Raw genomic sequence first — 23,980 nt, 5'->3', positions numbered from 1 at the left:
TGACTGCTGTCCTTATTTAAAAAAAAAAAAGAATTTGGACACAGAAACAGACATGCACAGAGGGAAAAAGACGTGAAGACATACAGGGAGAAGACAGTCACGTGACTGGACGGATGCATCTTTAAGCCCAAGGATGCAGGCAGCCATCAAAAGCCAGAAGGGACGAGCCGGACCACTCCCTCCCTGAGTACTCGAGAGCATGGCACAGCCAACACCTTGATTTCCAACTGCTAGCCTCCAGAACTGTGACAATACATCTCTGTTAAGTTTTTGGTACTTTGTAGGGGTTTCGGGGGTCAGGGAAGTAGGATTTATTGCTAGGCATGCATGAGTAAGGAGGGGACAGCCCAAGGCTCTCATGCGTACAGGGCCTGCCCTCTGTCTAGAGGAGCACGGCTGGGCGAGTATCTGACCCCCAGCCACAGGGGAAGAACCACTCTTTGGCCACCATGTTTCCAAATTTATCCACATTAAACTTTGAAGATCCCCACTTCTGGGGACCTTCTGGCGTCCAGGGACCTTGAACTTGGCCCTGCGGAGGGCCTCAATCACATGCTTCTTGTTCTGCAGCTTGGTGCAGATGGACATCGTCACTTGGCCAACGTGGACCCTGGCCACTGTGCCCTGGGGCTTTCCAGAGGCACCGCACATACCTGTCTGGAGCCTGTCAGCTCCAGGACAAGACAGAACACCTTGTTGATGAGGATGATGTGGAAGGGTGGAGCTGCACTTGGATGTAAAAGCCACCTTTGCCACACCTTTTCACCACTTTTTGTACTTGTTGGCACAAATACGGGCAGCCTCCACGGTTTTGGAAGACAGCTGCTCATACTCATCTGACCCCATGTGGCCACAGAGAGGGAACTCATCCAGTTTTGCCTTCTTCCGCACCATGTCAAAGATGCATCTCGGCATCAGGGACACCTTGGCAGAAGTGAGACTCTGGGTACGGCTTGCTCTTACAATACCGGTAACGCTGGGCAGGGCAGTGGCCCATGATGACACCAAGATCTTCAGTGGCGTGCCAAAGGGAGAGTTACAGATTTTTGATGTGGACCATTTTTAAAGTCTTTATTTGTTACAATATTGCTTCTGTTTTGTTTTTTGGCCATGAGGCATGCGGGATCTTAGCTCCTGACCAGGAATCAAATCACCGCACACCCTGCATTAGAAGGTAAAGTGTTTAACCACTGGACCACCAGGGAAGTCCCCTAAGTTTTTGGTACTCTGTTATGGCAGCCTTAGGAAATGTTAATATTATCTAACTAATAGTTAATAATACTAGCTGTCCTAACGCTTACTCTATGAGTCAGGCACAGAGCTAAACAATCTACATACACTGCCTCATTTAATCCTCCTAACAAGCCTCATGGTTGATGACTATAATCCCCATTTCATAGGTAAAGATACGCAGTTTCAGAAAGAATAATTTGCCCAAGGTCACAAACCCAGTAAACGGCAGAGCAGGTCCCAGACAGACACGTAAGAAACACTAAATCAACAAAAAGATTTCCGGTGAATATTTGCAGGGTCTCTCAAGTGGTTACTTGCCTGCGGGCTTGCTTTCTTTCAGCCCACCAACCTAACTGTTTCAGCTCCTGGGTTTGGAATCTGTATCTGCTTGGTTTGAGAGTCCACAATGTCTCAAAGGGAAGTGTAGGCACTAGAAAACAACAGCACAGGGCTTCCTTGGTGGTCCAGGTCCAGCAGTCAAGATTCTGTACTTCCGCTGCAGGGGGTGTGGGTTTGATCACTGGTCAGGGAACCAATATCCTGCATGCCGCAGGTGTGACCAAAAAAACAGCACAGCACAGGGCATTAGGGAAATGGGAGAGTATGGCAAAAGGGTCTAAACTTTCAGTCACAAGATAAGTAAGTTCGAGGATCTAATGTACAGCCCCATGACATATATGTACTGAATACTTAGAAATTGCTAAGAGAGTAAATGTTTTTTTTTTTAAATTGGAGTATAACTGCTTTACAATACTGTTAGTTTCTGCTGTATAATGAAGTGAATCAGCTCTCTATATACCTACATCCCCTCCCTCTTGAGCCTCCCCACTAGGTCACTGCAGAGCACTGAATTGAGCTCCTTGTGCTATACACAAACTTTCTATTTTATACATGGTAGTATATATATATTCCAATCCCAAAGAAAGGCAATGCGAAAGAACGCTCAAACTACCACACAATTGCACTCATCTCACACACTAGCAAAGTAATGCTGAAAATTCTCCAAACCAGGCTTCAACAGTACGTGAACTGTGAACTTCCAGATGTTCAAGCTGGATTTAGAAAAAGCAGAGGAACCAGAGATCAAATTGCCAACATCCGTTGGATCATCAAAAATCAAGAGTTTCAGAACAACATCTGCTTTATTGACTAGGCCAAAGCCTTTGACTGTGTGGATCACAACAAACTGTGGAAAATTCTTCAAGAGATGGGAATACCAGACCACCTGACCTGCCTCCTGAGAAATGTGTATGCAGGTCAGGAAGCAACAGTTAGAACTGGACATGGAACAACAGACTGGTTCCAAACAGGGAAAGGAAGGTATATTCCTTTCAAGGCTGTATATTGTCACCCTGCTTATTTAACTTACATGCAGAGTACATCATGAGAAACGCTGGGCTAGATGAAGCACAAGCTGGAATCAAGATTGCCAGGAGAAATATTAATAACCTCAGATATGCAGATGACGCCACCCTTATGGCAGAAAGTGAAGAACTAACGAGCCTCTTGATGAAAGTGAGAGAGTGAAAAGTTGGCTTAAAACTCAATCTTCAGAAAACTAAGATCATGGCATCTGATCCCATCACTTCATGGCAAATAGATGGGGAAACAATGGAAACAGTGACAGACTCTGTTTTTTGGGGCTCCAAAATCACTGCAGACGGTGACTGCAGCCATGAAATTAAAAGATGCTTGCTCTTTGGAAGGAAAGCTATGACCAACCTAGATAGCACATTAAAAAGCAGAGACATTATTTTGCCAACAAAGGTCCATCTAGTCAAAGCTATGGTTTTTCCAGTAGTCATGTATGGATGTGAGAGTTGGACTATAAAGAAAGCTGAGCACTAAAGAATTGATGGTTCTGAACTGTGGTGTTGGAGAAGACTCTTGAGAGTCCCTTGGACTGCAAGGAGATCCAACCAGTCCATCCTAAAGGAAATCAGTCCTGAATATTCATCGGAAGGACTGATGCTGAAGCTGAAGCTCCAATACATTGGCCACCTGATGGGAAGAACTGACTCATTGGAAAAGACCCTGATGCTGAGAAAGACTGAAGGCAAGAGAAGGGGACAACAGATGAGATGGCTGGATGGCATCACTGACTTGATGGACATGAGTCTGAGTAAACTCCAGGAGTTGGCCACGGACAGGGAGGCCTGGCGTGCTGCAGTCCACAGGGTCGCAAAGAGTCGGACACGACTGAGAGACTGAACTGAGTGTATATATGTCAATGTTACTCTCTCAATTTATCTTACTCTACCTTTCCCCCCAACCCATGTCCACATGTCCATTCAAGAGAGTAAATCATACATATTCTCACCATAAACAAAAAGTAAATGGCAATTATGTAAAGTGATGAAGGTGCTAACTAACCTTACTGTGGTAATCACTTCACAATATGAGTATCAAACAAACACATTGCACCCCTTAAACTGACACAATATTATATGACAATTATGTCAGTGAAGCTGGGGATAAAAAGGAAAACCAACGCACAGCCAACATTACTTGGTTCCTTGAGAGTAAAAATCTTATATTCACATACATCCTCTTTCTCCCTCCCCCCCCTCCCCTCTTTGTGGAAGCCAGCTCTGCAACTTCTTCTCCAACCCCTCCCAAATTTTTAAGTTGCTTTGTTGAAATTGTCATATTTGTACCACACAATTTATCTATTTAAAGTACGCAATTCAGTATTTTAGCATATTCATAGAATTATACAACTGTTGCCACAACTAATTAGAATGATCTCATCATTCCAAAACAAAACCCCATAACTGTCTGCAATAACTCTGCATCTCTCCCCAACTGTCCTTTTCCCCAGCAATATGAAAGCACCTATTTCTACTTCCTATCTCAAAAGATTTACCTATTCTGGACATTTCATATAATCAAGGATCATCTACGTTAGAGCATGTATCAATACTTCATTCCTTCTTATAGCCAAGTAATATTCCATTGTGTGGATATACTGTTTTATTTATCCATTCATTAGTTGAAGGACATTTGGGTTATGGTCTTTTTTGAAGTATTGTAATACTGTGTGTGTAAGTGCTTGTGTGGATGTATATTTTAATTTCTCTTGGGTACATAACTGGTAGAATGCCTGGGTCATATGTTAATTAATTCTAAGTTTAACTTTTGAGGAATTGCCAGACTGTTTTGCAAACAGGTTGCCGCATTTTACATCCATATTAGCAGTGTATGAGGGTTCCAATTCCTGTACATCCTTGCCAACTGTTCCTGTCCAGACATCCTAGTGAGTCTGAACTTCTCACTGAGGTTTCGATTTCCAGTTCTCTGATCACTAATGATATTGAGCATCTTTCCCTGTGCTTATTAGCTATTGTGTATCTTCTTTGGAGACATACCTATTTAGATCAGCTGTCCCCTGTAAACACTGGTTTCTCTCTTTTGAGTTTACAAGAGTTTTTTTTAGTACATTTTGGATAGCAGTACTTTATTAGGTACAATAGAGCCTGTCTGTGATACAGGAGATGCCAGAAATATGGGTTCAATTCCTGGGTTGGGAAGATTCCCTGGAAGAGGGCATGGCAACCCACTCCAGTATTCTTGCCTAGAGAATCCCATGGACAGAGGAGCCTGGTGGGCTACAGCCCACAGGTCACAGTTAGACATGACTGAAGCAACTGAGCACATACACACACAAGTATTTTCCCCAATTCTGTGGGTTGCCTTTCTTCACTATATTGATAGTGTCATTTTAAGCACATTTTTAATTTTTTGAAGTCCAACATACCTGTTTTCTTTGGTTGCTTGTTGTTTTGTGTCTAATCCAAGGTCAAGAAGATCCACAGCCTTTTCCTTAGGGCCCTGGGGTTGGCTGCATCCTATGAACTATAGCCCAGCTTATTAGGAAAGGCCTCAGTCTTCCTGGTAAGCCCTGACTGTCCTCATACTGCTCAGCACACTCACTCCCCGTATCACCCAGATCTCAGGGGCAATCTAAAGAGAGCAAGTGGTCCCTCAGGCCAAAGACTGACAGCTCTGTTACCGCCAAGTCTCCTTTGGCTAGAGCTGCTCCAGGCTTGATCGTTTCCTCACCTCATGCAGCCCTAATGCGGTTCCCCAGCTCTGCAATGAGCAACTGTAGCAAACATTTGTAGGGAGCCTGAACCCAGCCAGCCTCTCACCACTCCAAGAGCCATGACCAAACCATCATAAAGCTCAAAGAGAACATATTCTACCACTCACCTCTTGGGTACCTGCCCCACCCCTTCTCATTTGCCATTACATGCTTATATAATGTGCCAGACATTATACAGGAGAGTATAGATATTCTTACATTCATTCATTCATGAGCTTGAGTTTAGTGAGGAATTCAAACACTTCATACAGGTACCGAGTCTAAGGAGTCAGAGTCAAGGGTGATGAACGAAATAACGTTAACAGTTTAAACTTGGAAAAATGGACCATGAAAGGATCAGGAGAGACGATTTTTCTCTTCCCACGGAGACGCCCCTTTTTTCCCTGCATCCCTGTACATTTCAAAGCTCTGTATCTGACTTACCTGTCTCAAGTTACCCTAAAATCTCTACTTAAACCCATACACCTCATCAGGGCACCTGTTCAACTTACTCAGCTGGGAATGCTTTGCCTGGAATGTGAATGTGAACATTTGAGGCGGACTTCCTCAGCATTTGCTGTGCTTCCAGTTAGGCAACTTGTGAAACGAACAAAAAGCAGGAACCTAAGTGAAAATGTTTCAGCAGCCGCCCTCAGCTGTCATTTTCTAAGTTGCCTACCGCCATCTAGTGGATAAAGATGTCCTTACAGCCATCCACAGACTACTGAAAGGAAAGCCCTCAACCTTTCCAGTCTGTCCCAATCACTCATCACTCCAGTCCACCTGGTTGTCGTTCAGTTGCCCAGCAGTGACCGCAACCCCATGGACTGCAGCACGCCAGGACTCCCTCTCCTTCACCAACTCCATTCCATCTTAATAGAACTAAAAAGGCTATTTTTTCTATGAAGGTATACTGTACAGCAATATTGTTGAAGCAAATACCCAGTATTGTTGGAGCAAGGCATTGTTTGCAGGCATCATTTTCTTTATAGTACATTTTAAGTACACAAAGACTGCAGTTAATATTTTGGGGCATAAATATATGGCTCTGGCTTTTAAAGACAAAAATTATTCTTTGACAGTTTAGAAGTACAATTACTGTTACTCAATTAGAATACTAAAAACACATTTCTAAACACAACCATAGCATTGTTAAGTGTTAGTAAGTCCAGCTGAAATGAGGGTGTAACTCTTAAAAGTGGACATGGAGATTGAGGGACCCTGAGCTTTTTGCTCTCTTCCCAAGTCAATGGCACCCTGTGCAAAATTTAAATGCCAGGCATCCAGAGGCATGACTCTTTATAACCACATTACAATAATCCACACAGAAGTTGCTTTGGTCATCCTGTAGACTTACACATGCACAGCCAGACGACCCAACCCTTGTTCTATGGTTGTTAAAAGATAATCAAATAAGGTAAGATTAAATGGAAACCACTTAACTTCATTTAAACTGAATGGAAAAAATGCTGTTCTTATGGCCGCCTTCTCCACATTTTTTCCTAAGCTGTGATAAACAACCTAATTCATACACATTGCTAGTGTCTTCCCACAGTAAGGATGCCGCCTTGTAACTGTCTTCATCTTGTGCATGGCAGTCTCTCCTGCTACTCTAGACATTTATAAGGCTGGAACACATCTTTAGCAGCTTCTGCCTCTACTGCTGTCAAGGCTTAGCCCACAGCAAATTAAAAAACACTATCGCAAAAGTGGAAGACAAAAATTGACTTCAGTCATTGGGTTTCTTAAAACCCAATTACTTCAACTTGCTGCAAAAGTTGTCTCCAAGTTTGAACACCAAAGACTGGGGTGAGCGGGGAAACACCTAACAGTGAACTTTTTAAGTATGATGAACATTGGGACCAAAATCATTAAGTGCATCCCAAGTCTATTCAGTGCTATCTTTTTGCAACCCTACAGACTGTAGCATGTCAGATTTTCCAGGCAAAAATACTGGAGTGGGTTGCCATGCCTTCCTCCAGACCTTCCTGACCCAGAGATCATTCCTGCATCTCTCCATCTCCCGCACTGGCAGGCAGATTACGACTAGTGCCACTTGGGTATATAACTCCAACTTTTCTCAGATAACAAACTCCCTTGCTTTAAAAAGAAAAAAAAAATTCCTCAGTAAATGTGAAGCCCAGCTCTACACTGAGATGAGCCAGTGCCGCTACACTGGTATGCAAGAGCAGAGTTCTAGAATAAAGTCTACCCAATACTTAAATGCCTGACTGGCTCTCCTCACCCAGCGTAACTGAAGTTTACTCAACCTCTCTTAACTTCTCAAGAATCCTCATACGCATTCTTTTCAGACTAAATACAGAAAAATCTGTGCAACTAGCAAATAGTTAATCCCTAACTTCTGCCAAACCCTATTATACAAGCCCTGCAATAATGCATTATTTCCATCTGTGTAAAGGAAATAGTGCATTTTACTTCAGTCTCATTGAAGAAACATGTATTTTGTTCAACTTGTAGTAATGGCTACCACCAATAACCTTTCATTGTGCTAGGTCTTGTGTTTCACTATTACATTTCATTTCAAATTTTCTCACCAAGATCACATACAAAAGTATTCAGTGGTCTCAAAAAAAACCAAACCAAAAATCCAAAAATGCTCCACAGGGTTTGCACCAGGTCACCTTCATGACCTGATGAAAAAATGACTTTCACTGCTGGCTCAAAACTTCCTGGAGCAATGTCAAACATTAACACCTAAGTCACAAAATAGGCAATGCACTACTGTTATATTTTACTGAATTCTTTATCTTACTAAACTTCAACTGTTTTACCAATGACAGCCTACTAGCTATACCCACTAACCTGAAAATAAAACTGTTTACTTAATGTAGAAACATTATTTTGAAATCCAATCTATGTTGGTTGGGTCACTGAAGAACCAAAAGCTACACAAAGTAGAGACCTAAAGCAGCCTGGGGTTATTGGTCACTCTGCACTGTCGCTTCAGTGTCCGACTCTGTGCGACCCCACAGACGGCAACCCAACAGGCTTCCCTGTCCCTGGAATTCTCCAGGCAAGAACACTGGAGTGGGTTGCCATTTCCTTCTCCAATGCAGGAAAGTGAAAAGTCAAAGTTGCTCAGTTGTGTCCCACCCTCAGCGACCCCATGGACTGAAGCTTGCCAGGCTCCTCAGTCCACGGGATTTTCCAGCCAAGAGTACTGGAGTGAGGTGCCACTGCCATGGTCACTCTATGAGCTTAAACTGACTTTATAGACCATCATCCCTGGCCTAGTTTTCCCTAAATGACCACTAGGTGGCAGACTGTCGTTAAGCAGGAATCATGAGCACATGGATGGTGCTAGAACCCACCTGCCAATGCAGGAGACCTGAAAGACACAGGTTCCATCCCTGGGCCAGTTCAGATACTCTAAGAAGGGCACTTAAGTCAACCCACTACAGTACTCTTGCCTGCAAAATCCCATGGACAGAGGACTCCTAGTCCATCGGGTTGCGAATGTGGAACATATATTATCTCACAAAGATGACTTTACAGGATTCACACTGCCAGATGCAAGACCTCTGACCCATAGCCCAACATTCCTTTGATTCCGTCAACTCAAGATTAAACAGCCAAGGTATACTGAGGTCTTTGTTCCCAAGAAAGCTTACCTAAAGGCAGCCCAGTGTAATTAGGCTTGATAAGCACAACTATTCAGAATCCTCTTCTGCCTCTCAAGTTCCTGAGTTAACGTTGTCTATTGATTTAAAACGAAATCAGAATTAGATGCCCAATTTATCAAACTTAATTACATGATGGGCAAAGGCCCTCACTATGCCAACCTCAACAGCCACCTTCACAGCACCCAATCCCTAAGCCTCAAGTTAGGAAACAGAAAAGCCTCTGCCAGTGGATTAACAGGGCTTCAGAGTAAGATGGTCTAGTTGCAGATTGTAACCTGTTACCCATTTCCTTGCCCAATTTTTGCCTCAATGTCTTCTGAACTGTTTCAGTCAACCACAAGATTTACCGAGTATTTCAGATATCTGTTCCCAACCTATGACCCTGCAAAGCATCAGTATCTACAGTTCAAACTACACAGTAGTAACACAGACTTAGCACTATGTCAAGAGTATAGTGATAGAAATGTTTTCCCACTTTACCTTAATTCAAAGCCTTTAAGCATTCACTTAGGTTGAACAATCTGACAACTAAGATACTATTATAATATTTAGCCAGAGAAATAATTCCCAAACCCAAACACTTAACTACCCTTGTAAGCAGAGTCAGACAATTTGATGGTGCCAATTTTAAATACAATTTTATTTAAGACATTGCATTTTTCCACTTACAATACAGTGCTTGTAAAGTGCAATGTTTTTCCATGTGCACACACATTCCATGTTCAAGTATCAAGAATGCCCAGTTTATTTACTATAGCAGCTCAACTTCGTAACTGCCACGGAATTTGCTACAATTTGGGTCCTTCCATATTTTGTGTGGAACAATGCTAAATCTATGCTAGGCTGGCTTAATCAACCTCTTCAATGGTGGGCCCAGAGGAGGCACCACCTGATGGAGGAGCTCCACCACCAGGGAAGCCCCCAGGCATTCCTCCTGGCATTCCCCCAGGCATGCCTCCTGCACTCTGGTACAGCTTGGTAATGATGGGGTTGCAGACTTTTTCCAGCTCCTTCTGCTGATGTTCAAATTCTTCCTTCTCTGCAGTCTAAAGGGAAATAAAAGACATTCTATGACCATAAATTCTTTAAATGGAAGGTTAACTTTGATGCAATCAACCTGACACTATAAACAGCATTTAGGTTACATTGGAGGTCTTGGGTCACTCAGACATCCAAGGAAGGAATTGCCAACATCTAGGGTTCTGGTGGAAACCGCGAATGTTTTGGACCATTCATCATTGTGACCTCAATTTAAAAAACCAACCTAAGTTTTTGCTAAAGCCCTTAACACACAAAACCCCATACCCTGAAGTTTCTAGCAATAATTACAAACCTGGTTCTTATCCAGCCAGTTGATTATTTCATTACACTTGTCAAGAATCTTCTGTTTGTCTTCATCATTAATCTTGCCCTGAAGTTTCTCATCCTCAACAGTAGCTTTCATGTTGAAGGCGTAGGATTCAAGCGAATTCTTTGAAGACACCTTGTCCCGCTGCTTCTCATCTTCAGCTTTGTACTTCTCTGCTTCTTGAACCATGCGTTCAATGTCTTCCTTGCTCAAGCGGCCTGTAAGATTAACCAGTGTTTTAGGTGCAACCTTTTATGCAAGAATAAACAATTACCCTGCAACTCCATTTAGCGATTAAGTGTGATCTCTTGGCTAAATGCTCTTAAGGAAGATGAAACACCTGGAAAATAAAACTCAAAACCCCAACGTCTTAAAAAACTAGATCTCACTATACACAATATGTAGCCCAAACTCACCCTTGTCATTAGTGATGGTAATCTTGTTCTCTTTTCCTGTGCTCTTATCCACAGCAGAAACATTGAGGATGCCATTGGCATCAATATCAAAAGTGACTTCAATCTGAGGAACACCACGGGGGGCAGGAGGTATGCCCGTGAGTTCAAACTTGCCAAGCAGGTTGTTATCCTTGGTCATGGCACGCTCACCTTCATAAACCTATAGAAATTACATTCAGTATTACAGAAATTCTACAAAAACAGAGGGAAAAACTCAGGGTTTCTCTGCTAGCTTAAATTTATATAAGCTTGATTAGGCAAGACTGATCGCTCAGACATCCAAGGAAGGAGTTGGCCAACACAGGATTTCTGGTGGAAACTACGAATGGTTTTGGAATCCATCATCACAGCAGAACAAATCCTGCCCAATTTTACAGCAGCTCAAACTGAGCCAGCTTACCTGAATGAGCACACCAGGCTGGTTGTCAGAGTAGGTGGTGAAAGTCTGCGTCTGCTTGGTAGGAATGGTGGTATTGCGCTTGATGAGGACAGTCATGACTCCACCAGCAGTTTCAATTCCAAGGGAAAGAGGAGTGACATCCAACAGCAGCAAGTCTTGAACATTTTCAGATTTGTCTCCAGACAAAATGGCTGCCTGGACAGCTACATTAAAAAGAAAATTATTTTTTTAAAGAAAACCACAGTTGAACTCATTATCTTACTAACAATTCTCAATCGCTCAGACATCCAAGGAAGTTTTGCCATCATTAACTAAAGCTTTTGGTGGAAACTACGAATGTTTAAAAATCATTCATCACAGCGAAATTTAGCTTAGGCCTCGTAACTGCTGTTTAGCTAAAGAGATTACCTGCACCATATGCAACAGCCTCATCAGGGTTGATGCTCTTATTCAGTTCTTTCCCGTTGAAGAAGTCCTGGAGAAGTTTCTGAATCTTGGGGATACGGGTTGAGCCACCAACCAAGACAATATCATGAATCTGAGACTTGTCCAGTTTGGCATCCCTAAGGGCTTTCTCCACAGGGTCCAGGGTGCCACGGAACAAGTCAGCATTCAATTCTTCAAATCGGGCACGGGTAATAGAGGTATAGAAGTCGATTCCTTCATAGAGGGAATCAATCTCAATACTGGCCTGGGTGCTGGAAGAGAGAGTGCGCTTAGCACGCTCACAAGCAGTACGGAGGCGACGGACAGCCCTCTTGTTTTCACTGATATCCTTCTTGTGTTTACGCTTGAACTCCGCAATAAAATGGTTAACCATGCGGTTGTCAAAGTCTTCTCCACCCAAGTGAGTATCTCCAGCTGTAGATTTGACCTCAAAGATTCCATCCTCAATAGTGAGGATTGACACATCAAAAGTGCCACCACCTAAATCAAAGATCAGCACGTTTCTTTCTGCTCCAACCTGAAAGTTAAAATACAAACCATTTATTTTCATGTTTGTGACAAATCAGTTTTGACTCAGACATATATAGAACATATATGTACCTTTTTGTCTAAGCCATAGGCAATAGCAGCAGCAGTTGGCTCATTGATGATTCGAAGTACGTTGAGACCAGCAATAGTTCCAGCATCTTTGGTAGCCTGACGCTGAGAGTCATTAAAATAGGCAGGTACTGTGACGACAGCGTTGGTAACCGTCTAGCAAGAAAAAAGATTAAAACAAGTTGGATACGCAAAAATACATCTTCATCATTCTAGTTTTACCACTCACCCTTGAGTCAGCCAGAACCCCACACTACCAAGAAATCTGGTAACCTCCATATCCTCCTGCACTATGGTACTCACCTTCCCAAGGTAGGCTTCTGCGATTTCCTTCATCTTTGTCAGGACCATGGATGACACCTCCTCTGGGTAAAAACTCTTTGTCTCTCCCTTGTATTCTACTTGAACCTTAGGCCTGCCAGCATCATTCACCACCATGAAGGGCCAATGTTTCATATCAGACTGGACAACAGCATCATCAAATCTTCGTCCAATAAGTCGTTTGGCATCTATCAAAGATATCAAACACTGTTACCTTGGATTTCATTATACATCATCTTTTCACTAAGAACTTAAACTCACCTTCCTACTGACTAAATGCTGTCAATGCAGGTTCATACAACTAAATGGATTCAACTTCTAAATAACCATGATACTACAATTAGATTTTGAAAGGATAATTAAGTTTCTTACAGGTTTATCTTTTCTTATTCTCAAGGATTTCATGGCCGCCTCACACTTAACAGCTTCTCAAATTACACACTGCCTAAATCCCTCAAATTCACAATACAATTAAGGCTTACCAAAAACCGTGTTGGTGGGATTCATTGCGACTTGGTTCTTTGCTGCATCACCGATTAACCGTTCGGTATCAGTAAAGGCGACATAGCTTGGGGTGGTTCGGTTCCCCTGATCATTGGCAATTATTTCCACCTTTCCGTGCTGGAAGACACCCACACAAGAATAGGTGGTGCCAAGATCAATGCCAACTGCAGGTCCTTTAGACATGGTTGCTAAAGGCGGAAAAAAGGGGGGGGGGGGGTAAAAAACCGGATTAAACACCAAGACATTTACCAAGTCAACGCAAACTGGTACGACCACTCTAAAAATTCTACTTAGTACCTCACCCAAGCAACTCTGTCCTTGTCGGAAATAATCACGCGGGAGGATCACAGCAAGCGTGTAAAGCGCTGCAGTAAGGTTGCCTTGCCAACCGCGGAGGCCGCCGCAGACAGAAAAACCGGCAAGGAGGGTCTGTTCTGCGGCATAGCTGAACACGTGGTCCCGTGCCCCGGGCTGAACCTTAGCCCTGCCCCCTACCCGTACTCAAAGCCGCAAGGCCTGCAAATGCCCTGAAGCCCCCTCCCCCATCTTGGAGCCGCGCCAATGACGGCTTCCTCTTTTAAGAGCACTGGATCTTAAAAGGAGGAAACAGAGCCGCCGACTCTTTAAGCCGCTAGCTCCACGCCCTGTAGACGAGTGCAGCCCCTTTCTCACCGCATGGCCTCCCACGCCGCCTTCCCTCCGTGCCCCGCTCCTCGGTCGCGATTGGACCCCTGGGCTGCCGCTTCCCCTCAACAAAGCCCCCCAATCCAGGCAAAAGAATTGCCAGACACCACCCCCCGCCTGAGATGTTCAGAAAGTCCCAGGCGGCCGCAAATCCATGCAGCCTGCAGAGACCTTTATGCTGCCGACAAACCATCGAAGGCTGAAATATGTAGGCCTTACTTACCAAAAGCGTAGGCCCGGCTCTGCTGAAAGAGTCAGCAACCTGGAATGCTGCCGGTGCGTCCAATGAGACCGGTTTCCGCCCGCCGCCCCGTCTCTTATACCCTGCCTCAGAACCTTCCAGAAGGAGCCCGCCCCTGCCGGTGCCCATCATATTTCCCTCAGCCAATGGGGGCGCGGCCACATCCGCAAGACCCAATGACGAACCCGGTTCTACCGCTCGGGCCTGCCTCTCCTGGCCGCAGCCCGCCCCGCCTCCCGATGACGCACTCACCGCAGCGTTCTGGAACTTTCATTCTCGCCCCCGCTCTCCGAATGGCCCCGGGGAAAGGGAGGGTGGGGCCGACGGAGCCCGCGCGCGGGAGTCCTCAGTCACCCCTGGCGGAGGGCTGCGGGGGGGGGGGGGGGGGAGGAAGGGCGCGTCTGCCGCTGCGCATGCGTCCCCAGAAAGCTCAGGCGGGAGGGACGGAAGGAGAGGGAGGAAGCGGGGCGGGCCAATCTGGAACCAGCCAATAACAGCAGCGCGACCCGCAATCCTGCCCATGCGGAACCCCGGGAGCTAGAGCTCAGGGCCTGCGGGGAGGGGTCCGGCCGCGGGAGCCGGGGAGAGAAGACGGAAGTGGAGCGAGGACAAAATGGCGGCTAAGGTTGCGCCCCTCCCCCACAATTCTCTTGCCCGACTCCCACCCTGGCCTTATAGGTGATTTTCTAGGACCTCCCGGAGGCCACGCACCCACATAGCCAGCGCGGCTCTAGTCTAGAGCTGATCCAGAGCGGCGGAGTCGGACGTTCCTACCCCAGGGCGCTGGGAGGGTAACTTGTCCAGTGGCACCCAGATGTAGGGATGGAAGAAGCCGGCCAGCCGCCGTGGCGGAAAGAAGGGAGGTTGGGGGTCTCGCCTCTGCGCAGGGTGCGACAGGTTAGCCGGACAGGCCCCTAGCACCTCATGTCATGGAAACTGGAGGCCGGCTGACCCCCACGCAGAGATTGGGGGGGGGGGGGCGGGTTCGACTTCTCAACCTCCGGGGTGGGATGCTGTGTCGACCCTCAGCGAAATAGATGGCCAAACTCGGTTTTTGGAGCGCTGATGCCTCCGCCGCCCCTAATCTCCCGCCGAAAATAGATGGGGCTTCTTGGCTTGGCCCCTCCTCCACCGGCCCGGGTCCCCGCACTTTTCAGTTTTGTGTTTTTAAAGAAAAACTAGGGAGTTCTTCGGAGAAGGCAATGGCAACCCACTCCAGTACTCTTGCCTGGAAAATCCCATGGGCGGAGGAGCCTGGTGGGCTGCAGTCCATGGGGTCGCTAAGAGTCGGACACGACTGAGCGACTTCACTTTCACGCATTGGAGAAGGAAATGGCAACCCACTCCAGTGTTCTTGCCTGGAGAATCCCAGGGACGGGGGAGGCTGGTGGGCTACCGTCTGTGGGGTCGCACAGAGTCGGACACGACTGAAGCGACTTAGCAGCAGCAGCAGGAAGTTCTTTCCTTGTAAATGATCCAGGCGTTAGGAACCTGGCTTCCGGTAGCCCGATGTCCTTGTATTTAGACTTCCTGAGCCTCCTGTTCTCAGTAATATGAGGTAATACATTTCCTGCCTTGACTTTCGTCAACTAACCGAGCGACCTGGCAGAGAGGCGTTGAAAATGTTACTGAACGAGTGGAGTGCGTAAAACAGGGTACCTAGAATTTCAAATTGTGGTGCATGGCGTGGTGTTCGGGGCCTTGTTAAGCCTTTCTCACCACGTTGAATGCTTTCCAGTGTGCTCTTTCAAACAGACTGTAGTGTTCCTGTTTAGTAGATGAATGGGCACAAATAGGTGAAAGGGGTTTTTAAGAGTACCTAGCAGAACTTTCAGAAGTGTGGCTGGAATTAGAAACGTCTCCAGACTGAGAGAGAAGCTGACAGAAAGGGGTTACCGTTCCCTTGTCAAAGCCAGTAAAGCCTAGAGACAGAGTCGAATATTGGATCAAAGGATTTTCTTTCTGTATTTGCCTTCTGGAGGGAAATGTGGGCTTGAGTCCATGGAGCTACACACCTAATTTCTCGCCATTTTTCAAGGAGCTCGTTTTATATGATGTTTTCATGGGGTACAATGTGCTTTCATTTGTTATTTCATTATCATCAAGACAGTTCTCTGAGACATAGCATTCATTCCTGTGTTGGGAGAGAAATGAGGTTTAGAGATGTTACTTGTGGGAAGTTAAGCAGCTGGCTGAGCTAGAGTAGCCTAGCTGTTAATTCCAGATTCTTTGGTGTTTTAAAATTAGTTATTTCCTTCCTGGAAACTCATGTAACTCGAACTGCAGTAAGCGAAAAATGTGTGCTGAGGCAGGCTTTTTTCAATTTTCTTTATCATCTGCAGACTTCCTCTCCCCACCCAACTTATCAAGTACAATGTGAAACACACCCTACGTTTTGCAAGTTTTTAAACTTAGCTCTGAACTACCTACAATATATGAAGCAGTGGAAAGTAGAACGAAGGCTCAAATACACGGGTTTGGGGAACTGCACCTAATAGCAGTGATTGCAGAAAGTTGAGCAGATAAGCTTCCTTTATGGTCTCTGGTCACTTTCAGAACATGTTCTAGGATTCAAAGACTCTTCTTTTTAACTAGAATTTATCTTGTATTTAAAGTTCAGATTATGATAAATGCCCTGTCTCCACCTCTTTTAAATGCACAAGGTTTTAAGGGCTACAGTACTGGAATCTGAACCCTAGGGCTTCTGGCTGGGAAAGAGGGTCATGATTTACATTTTTTGAGTGCCTGTCACAGGCCAAGCATTCTAAGGGCTTTGCATATATTACCTCATTTAATTTGGTAACTTTTCCCCCCAGATTTGTTTGAACCCGTTAGTGTGTACTTTTTTATTGGTACTTCACCTTGGCATAAAATATTGCTTAATAAATATTATTTGTTATTTTGATTAAGTCCTTAATGGCAGAAACTGTTATGAACTTTGTCATCCCTTTGTATGTCCAGGACTACTTAGTATCTTGCCTTGTGAGAAAAAAGTGCTTGATATATTTGTGACTAAAATCAATAAATAATACATCATATGCAGTCTGAGTTTTTTTCTTCACTTGGCAGCAAGCTAATAAATAAATTTCCAGTGCAGATTATATGAGCTTCAGCCTCTCCTGTAGTGTCACCTTCACTTATTTATTTTTAAATTGCTGACACAGATGCATCTGTAATAAATATTTGGTTTTTGTGATCAAACACAGTCCCATTGACAAGGCAACTTGAAGTTAAAATTGAAATATAAACAGCTTAACACCAGAAATCAGACAAAATTATGTCTTTTTGCAATGGCAGTTTTGAAATTCTTTTTATACAGTGTAACAAGAAAGGCATCACTTCATTATTTTACAATTTTAAGTTTAGTGTATATATATTTTATTGAAATGGCTATTCTCTAAACATCCAGATCATTCCATCTGTATCTTCTTTCTACAAATACCTTTTCTTCTACCATCTATTTTATCCTTTTTTGTTTTTTATTAAAGAATCAAATGTATTTGACTTGCAAGGTTAATGGAATATGGTTTGACACAAGTAATGGTTCAAACTTTATTTTAACCCCAGAGCCTGTCATATCTGAACCCAAAAGCCTGACTGAAAGAGAAGCAAGCACACCATCACTATTAAGACTTCAGTATCTCATCTCAGAATCTTCAATTTCTAGAATTTCTGATTTCAGGTAATAATTTGTGGCATTTCTGTAGATCTCCAGTGTGAACAGATTTCCAAAATACGAATATTCAACTAGTATTTTAGTCTTCTAATAACTAACCTGTTTAAACCTTTTCATGCAAAGGGGACTGACTCCTGCCTGTGGAGGCATAGGCAGGAAACCTTAGGTTCAAAGGTAATAAATAATGATAAGAGCAAATTGCTAGTGATGGCACTGCTGCAGCTGCCACAGAAAACTCAGTTTGGCTCAGATACTCCTGGAATGAGAATTCTCTGAATTACACAGCAGAATTGATATGTTGCCTGGACACCACACAACTAGAAGAGTAAGTTGGTGAAGTAAATAAGAAATTTATATCTTACAAGGAGGCAGTGTTAGTATAAGAAGCATTCCAAATATGCTAACCCTCTTAAACTAATGGCAGACATTCTTTGCTTCCTCAGTGTTTCATTTCCCAACTTTTTTTTTGGCGGAGCTGTGCTGCTTGTGGGCTCTTAGTTCCCTGACCAGGGATTGAATCAGCACCCTTGGCAGTGAAAGCATAGAGCCCTAACCACTAGACTGCAGGGAATTGCCCCCAACTTTTTTTTTAGAGGAAGACAAAACTCAAAATGAAACTTTTAGTCAAGGGTAAAACCTGCTTCTTAAAGGACTTTAGAAATGCATTTATAGTATGTGATAATTAGAGGTAAAAATGAAAACAAAAACGGGACAAAATCCTAGGTCAACTTTTCCCCTTTAAGCACCTGATTCCCATTTTAGAAACAGGGCTTTCGTCGGGACTTTCCTGGTGGTCCAGTGGTTAAGACTCCTTGCTCACAGTGCAGGGGGTACAGATTTGATCCCTGGTTGGGGAACTTAGATTCCCAAAACAAACAGGGATTTCATCACCACATTTAGCACTACTTTTCCTTTCTCATAGCCTGCTGCCTTTTTAACAATGTTTAATTAATTACTTTTGGCTGCCCCACTCACCTATCAGGACTGTAGTTCCCTGACCAGTGACTGAAACTGCACCCTTAGCAGTGAAAGCAGAGTCCTAACCACTGCCCTGCCAGGGACTTCTTGGCCTTTTAATAATAATAAACATTTTGTTCTACCAATGGTGACCTGTTGACATTTGCTTTAGAGTTTGAAGGGCTATTTCAGGTTTGGCATTCTTGCTAAACAATGAATTGTAGGATGAATTTGACTAGCAGAGTAGTCAAAACTATTAAAAAAGCAAGTTATTGTATGGGAGGCTGCTTTCTTTTTATTTCGCAGACCCCACCTTTCTTCTCCCATGAGTCAGGTCTTGTGAGAGCTATCCTGGTGAATCATTTCCGCAAATCTTTCCAAAATGCTGACAATATTTAACAGGCACTAACCCAGATCCCCCCGCCACCCACTAGTTATCCTCACCATCTCTTGCCTAAATGTTCATTTCCTTTCCTTCCAGCCTAGAGCTAGGCTTCCTTACAGGCTAAACTGAGAAAGTACTGAATTTCTGTCTGTCTCAGCCTCTCAGGAGGGAATGTTATGATGTCCATGCAGTGCCACCAGAAAATGTTGGCAATCCCTGATCTGTTTGATTATTTAAGGCCTAGAATCAATACAAGTCCCACGTTCACATCCTCCTGAAAGGAAAGAAGTGGAGGAAACTCCTAAGTTTGGTGCAATACTGAACTTCTGATATCACTCCTTGACATACTAAGAGAAAACTGATGTAATCTCCCTTTCTGGTCTAGTCAGTCTTGAAATTCTGACTTCATATGTTCACAGAAAGAAGAGACTGTAATGGTTTGTTGGATGATCTTCCAGCATCCTGAAAAGACCTTTTCTCTCAAAGATTTCCATCTAAGGAGACTGTTAAATGTTAAAACACCTATTTTCTTGCTCCACAGATACCCAGCAGAAAATCCTTAGAGACATCCACTTTGAGGGAAAATCCACAATTATTCCAGCATATATTTCTGATATTTGTCAGTGGCCCTCTGAACATCAAAATGGAAAGTTATTCACAGTCCCTCATTACACGTTTTGAACTCCTTTTTATTTCTTTTATGGTTCAATATAAGTAGGAAGATTGATAGTGGATTATTGGTATTCAACCAATAAGTCGTGGAAAAGTTCAATCATTCTCCATCTCCCACTATTTCAACTCCTCTTGAAATACCCAAATTTTGTGGTAAATGAAGTCAAGTCAGGATAGAAGAGATGTGTTTCCTTTTTTGGAGTTTCTCATGGTGCAAATAGGTGTAATATAAGGCTGTAGGTTCTGCTTGACTCTGAATAGTCATAATAATCCAGTAGGTTTGCAGAAATGCATAGAAAATTTATGAACAACACCTCGTTTCTTGACAATGGTGAGTCAACGTGATACAAAACTGCAAGTGAGAAGTTCTAAGTGTGTTCATTTCCCCTTTCCCCAACTCTTTCACCATGGCTCCCAGTCCCCAAACACCCAGATTTGGGCCCCCATTTCCCACCCACTCTGGTCTAAAGGCACAGTGAGGTGCCTTTTTGGAGATGATCAGCTTACATCCTTTTCCTCGTTTGGTGTCATGTAAGAAAAGTGTTCATTTGAATCTGTTCCGTGCAGTGGTTGCTGCTACTTAAATGACCCCTTGTTGGGCTCAAGGAGGGTCGTGTGGCTGGTGATTGAGAGTTGATGACCAGAAGAGCCCTGACGCCTGGGAAAAGCTGGCGAGTCAAGTCCACTCTAACTCAAACAGTTTGGAAGGCTCTGCTCTGGCTGGGGATCGTGCTGGGGGTGTTTTCTGCTTTGGTCAGGGTAGCATGGGGGGCTTTCTTTGGTTCAGAACTTCTGGCCTCGGGCCCCACCGGGCCGTAGGTGTGGGCGGCCAGCCCCTGCCGCCGCACCGCCTCGGCGCATGGGGTCCGCTGGCTGCGGGAGCCGCTGTTGGCGGTGGAGCGCGTGGAGGAGGAGCCGGAGCGAGAGCTTCGCGAGCCCGAGGAAGAGGAGCTGGGCTTCACCAGGCGGGCCTTCGGGGCTTCCGCATCTTCTCTGAAGGGGAAAAACACCGAAGATAGATTTTAGGATCACAGGATTGTGAAAGCTTCCGCTCTGGCTGAGGCTTTCGGAGGCTGCCCCATCCATCAACTCCTCAAGCTGGAAACCTGGAGTTACCACTTAAGGAAATACGGACTCCCCCTGCGTCCTGAGCCCTCTCGTGGGCGCAGGCGGATGTGCATCCCCAAGGTCAACCCTGTGACTGGGGCGCGGGGTGGGGGGGACCAGGCACGCCCCACCGGGTGTTCACATAGCACTCCCCTCGACTTGGAGTCGGTCTGTGGAAACTCTTTAAAGGCCCATGGATGAGCTAGGCCCATTCTTTACTGTATAGCTTTTATAAGTGGAAGGTAATCAGAAGTAGTGTAAAGTTTATCTATTAAGTCTCTGTTGCAGATAGTTTCACAAGACAGTCAAGGTCAACTGTCCTTCTTCCCCTGGGCTGCAAGTCCTTACCTACCGGAATAATCCTTGTAACAGATTCAAGGTTATGAGGAAATGGGACAGTTTGGTTGGCTGGGCATTATGGAGCTGGCCCTAGAAAGGTAGCCTAGGTGAGGAAGGGGATTCTGTGGGAAGTTTACCGAATTTCATTTGGTCTCTCTTCTTCCTCATATCTCTTTTTGTCTTTCCTTCGGATCAACAGCCACACCAAGAGGAAAATCAGCAGGGCTCCGGCCACCATACCTGTCACTGCTCCTGCAATCATGCCCACGCTCTGTACATCTGTTTTCTCACAAACAAAGCAAAACCAAACATAAGCTATGCAATGCATAGACTTAAAATACATAAAGCTCTGGATGAGTATTTCCAGATCTTCATATATGTCTCCCTGAGTTCCCCATTTACCCTCTCTGGGTGTGTATGACTGTCCCTCCTGATATCGATGGGGAGCAGGAGAGCCACCCTAAAATATGCCTTGTTGACATTAGGATTATTTGGGGCTGATTAGGTTTTTAAATATTTGTTGTTTATTTGGTGGTGCCGGATCCCAGTTCCAGCATGCAGAATCTATTAAATAGTTCCCTCACCAGGGATAGAACCTGTGCCCCCTGCATTGGGAGCACAGAGTCTTAGCCACTGGGCCTCCAGGGAAGTCCCTAAGCTGATTATTTTTGAGCAACAGCAGACATCAGAGAAGCTCTGAAAACAGTAGAAGTTATCCTCTGTAAGGGAAATTTGCATTTATAAAGGAAACCTCCATTTGGTTCCCTCCTGGATAAAAAATTTCTTTAGGGGGCCGTAAAATTCACACATACTTGTAAATTTAGAGTGAGCTGCAACTGTTGAATAGTCCTTGGCAACTACTGAATTTATTTCAGTGATAACCATGTCCTTCTGGAGATGAAGCTTTTGACCATACTCTTACCTGCGATTAAAAATGTTTTACACTGAACCACAGTGCGCGGGCAAAACCACAGCAACACTTTGGGTACTTACACTGTACGGTCACTCGCACCACACAGCTCTCCTTCCCAGCCTCATTGCCTGCTGTGCACTGGTAGAGCCCAGAGGAGGACATGGTGAGATTCTGCAGCAGGACACGTCCAGGGTGGTTGTAGTCTACACAAGCAGAAAGATGACCGTGATCCCCCAGTGACAGGTCTATATTTATTGCTTACTTTATTGTGTCACTGACCTAAGGTCCTATGATACTGTTTGCTAAGGATGAGGTGATAGAATGGATCCAGAATGTGGGAAGAAAGGTGGTGAACATTCTTTTAAACTGCAGTGCACCCTCAAAAGTCACAAAAGATTCTGAACATTTAAGGGATACTAAACACAATAATTTTCCACAGTTTATTGTGATCCACACAGTCAAAGGCTTTGGCATAGTCAATAAAGCAGAAATAGATGTTTTTCTGGAACTCTCTTGCTTTTTCCGTGATCAGCAGATGTTGGCAATTTGATCTCTGGTTCTTCTGCCTTTTCTAAATCCAGCTTGAACATCTGGAAGTTCACAGTTCACATATTGCTGAAGCCTGGCTTGGAGAATTTTGAGCATTATTTTACTAGCATGTGAGATGAGTGCAATTGTGTGGTAGTTTGAGCATTCTTTGGCATTGCCTTTCTTTGGGATTGGAATGAAAACTGACCTTTTCCATTCCTGTGGCCACTGCTGAGTTTTCCAAATTTGCTGGCATACTGAGTGCAGCACTTTCACAGCATCATCTTTCAGGATTTGAAATAGCTCAATTGGGATTCTATCACCTCCACTAGCTTTGTTGGTAGTGTTGCTTTCTAAGGTCCACTTGACTTCACATTCCAGGATTCTGGCTCTAGGTGAGTGATCACACCATCGTGATTATCTGGGTCATGAAGATCTTTTTTGTACAGTTCTTCTGTGTATTCTTGCCACCTCTTCTTAATATCTTCTGCTTCTGTTAGGTCCATACCATTTCTGTCCTTTATCAAGCCCATCTTTGCATGAAGTGTTCCCTTGGTATCTCTGATTTTCTTGAAGAGGTCTCTAGTCTTTCCCATTCTGTTGTTTTCCTCTATTTCTTTGCATTGATCACTGAGGAAGGCTTTCTTATCTCTCCTTGCTAATCTTTGGAACTCCTGCATTCAAATGCTTATCTTTCCTTTTCTCCTTTGCTTTTCTCTTCTCTTCTTTTCACAGCTATTTGTAAGGCCTCCTCAGACAGCCATTTTGCTTTTTTGCATTTCTTTTCCATGAGGATAGTCTTGATCCCTGTCTCCTGTACAATGTCACGAACCTACGTCCATAGTTCTTCAGGTACTCTGTCTATCAGATCTAGTCCCTTAAATCTATTTCTTGCTTCTACTGTATAATCATAAGGGATTTGATTTAGGTCATACCTGAATGGTCTAGTGGTTTTCTCTACTTTCTTCAATTTAAGTCTGAATTTGGCAATAAGGAGCCATAGTCAGCACCTGGTTTTGTTTTTGCTGACTGTATAGAGCTTCTCCATCTTTGGCTGCAAAGAATATACTCAATCTGATTTTGGTGTTGACCATCTGGTGATGTCCACATGTAGAGTCTTCTCTTGTGTTGTTGGAAGAGGGTGTTTGCTATGACCAGTGCATTCTCTTGGCAAAACTCTATTAGCCTTTGCCCTGCTTCATTCCATACTCCAAGGCCAAATTTGCCTGTTACTCCAGGTGTTTCTTGACTTCCTACTTTTGCATTCCAGTCCCCTATAATGAAAAGGACATCTGTTTTGGGTGTTGTAGGAAAATTCTGAAAGAGACGGGAATACCAGACCACCTGACCTGCCTCTTGAGAAACCTATATGCAGGTCAGAAAGCAACAGTTAGAACTAGACATGGGACAACAGACTGGTTCCAAATAGGAAAAGGAGTACGTCA

The 23,980-nt window shown here is 44.3% G+C and overlaps 2 protein-coding genes, 2 non-coding genes and 1 pseudogene across 5 annotated transcripts in view; all 5 read right to left on the bottom strand.

Moving 5' to 3' along the window:
- Positions 1 to 279: 279 nt before the first annotated feature.
- LOC113905110 lies at positions 280 to 1,060 on the bottom strand (annotated as a pseudogene).
- An 8,512-nt stretch (positions 1,061 to 9,572) lies between these two features.
- On the bottom strand, positions 9,573 to 14,073 carry HSPA8 (heat shock protein family A (Hsp70) member 8). The gene is made up of 9 exons (XM_027563443.1): positions 13,941 to 14,073; positions 13,012 to 13,221; positions 12,512 to 12,717; positions 12,212 to 12,364; positions 11,573 to 12,128; positions 11,165 to 11,367; positions 10,726 to 10,924; positions 10,295 to 10,527; positions 9,573 to 10,007 (listed from the first exon to the last, which is right to left on the bottom strand). The coding sequence occupies exons 2-9, from the start codon at positions 13,214 to 13,216 to the stop codon at positions 9,810 to 9,812; spliced, it is 1,953 nt and encodes a 650-aa protein (XP_027419244.1). The 5' UTR covers positions 13,217 to 13,221; positions 13,941 to 14,073; the 3' UTR covers positions 9,573 to 9,809.
- On the bottom strand, positions 10,122 to 10,205 carry LOC113906083. The gene has a single exon (XR_003514773.1). It is a non-coding gene; the product is annotated as a small nucleolar RNA SNORD14 (small nucleolar RNA).
- Positions 11,440 to 11,527, bottom strand: LOC113906081. The gene has a single exon (XR_003514771.1). It is a non-coding gene; the product is annotated as a small nucleolar RNA SNORD14 (small nucleolar RNA).
- Positions 14,074 to 17,078: 3,005 nt separating the features above from the next.
- Positions 17,079 to 23,980, bottom strand: part of CLMP (CXADR like membrane protein) — a 107,216-nt gene continuing 100,314 nt past the window's right edge. For both annotated transcript variants that reach the window (XM_027563445.1, XM_027563444.1), the window contains 3 exons: positions 22,088 to 22,210; positions 21,232 to 21,373; positions 17,079 to 20,641 (listed from right to left, as the gene is read on the bottom strand). In XM_027563445.1, the coding sequence (XP_027419246.1) occupies positions 20,341 to 20,641; positions 21,232 to 21,373; positions 22,088 to 22,210 (566 nt within the window). In that variant the 3' untranslated portion in view covers positions 17,079 to 20,340. The remainder of the gene's footprint in view (positions 20,642 to 21,231; positions 21,374 to 22,087; positions 22,211 to 23,980) is intronic.

This window comes from Bos indicus x Bos taurus, chromosome 15, assembly GCF_003369695.1.
Source record: "Bos indicus x Bos taurus breed Angus x Brahman F1 hybrid chromosome 15, Bos_hybrid_MaternalHap_v2.0, whole genome shotgun sequence".
Classification (NCBI taxonomy): domain Eukaryota; kingdom Metazoa; phylum Chordata; class Mammalia; order Artiodactyla; family Bovidae; genus Bos; species Bos indicus x Bos taurus.
This window is presented reverse-complemented; position numbering and strand designations above follow the sequence as displayed.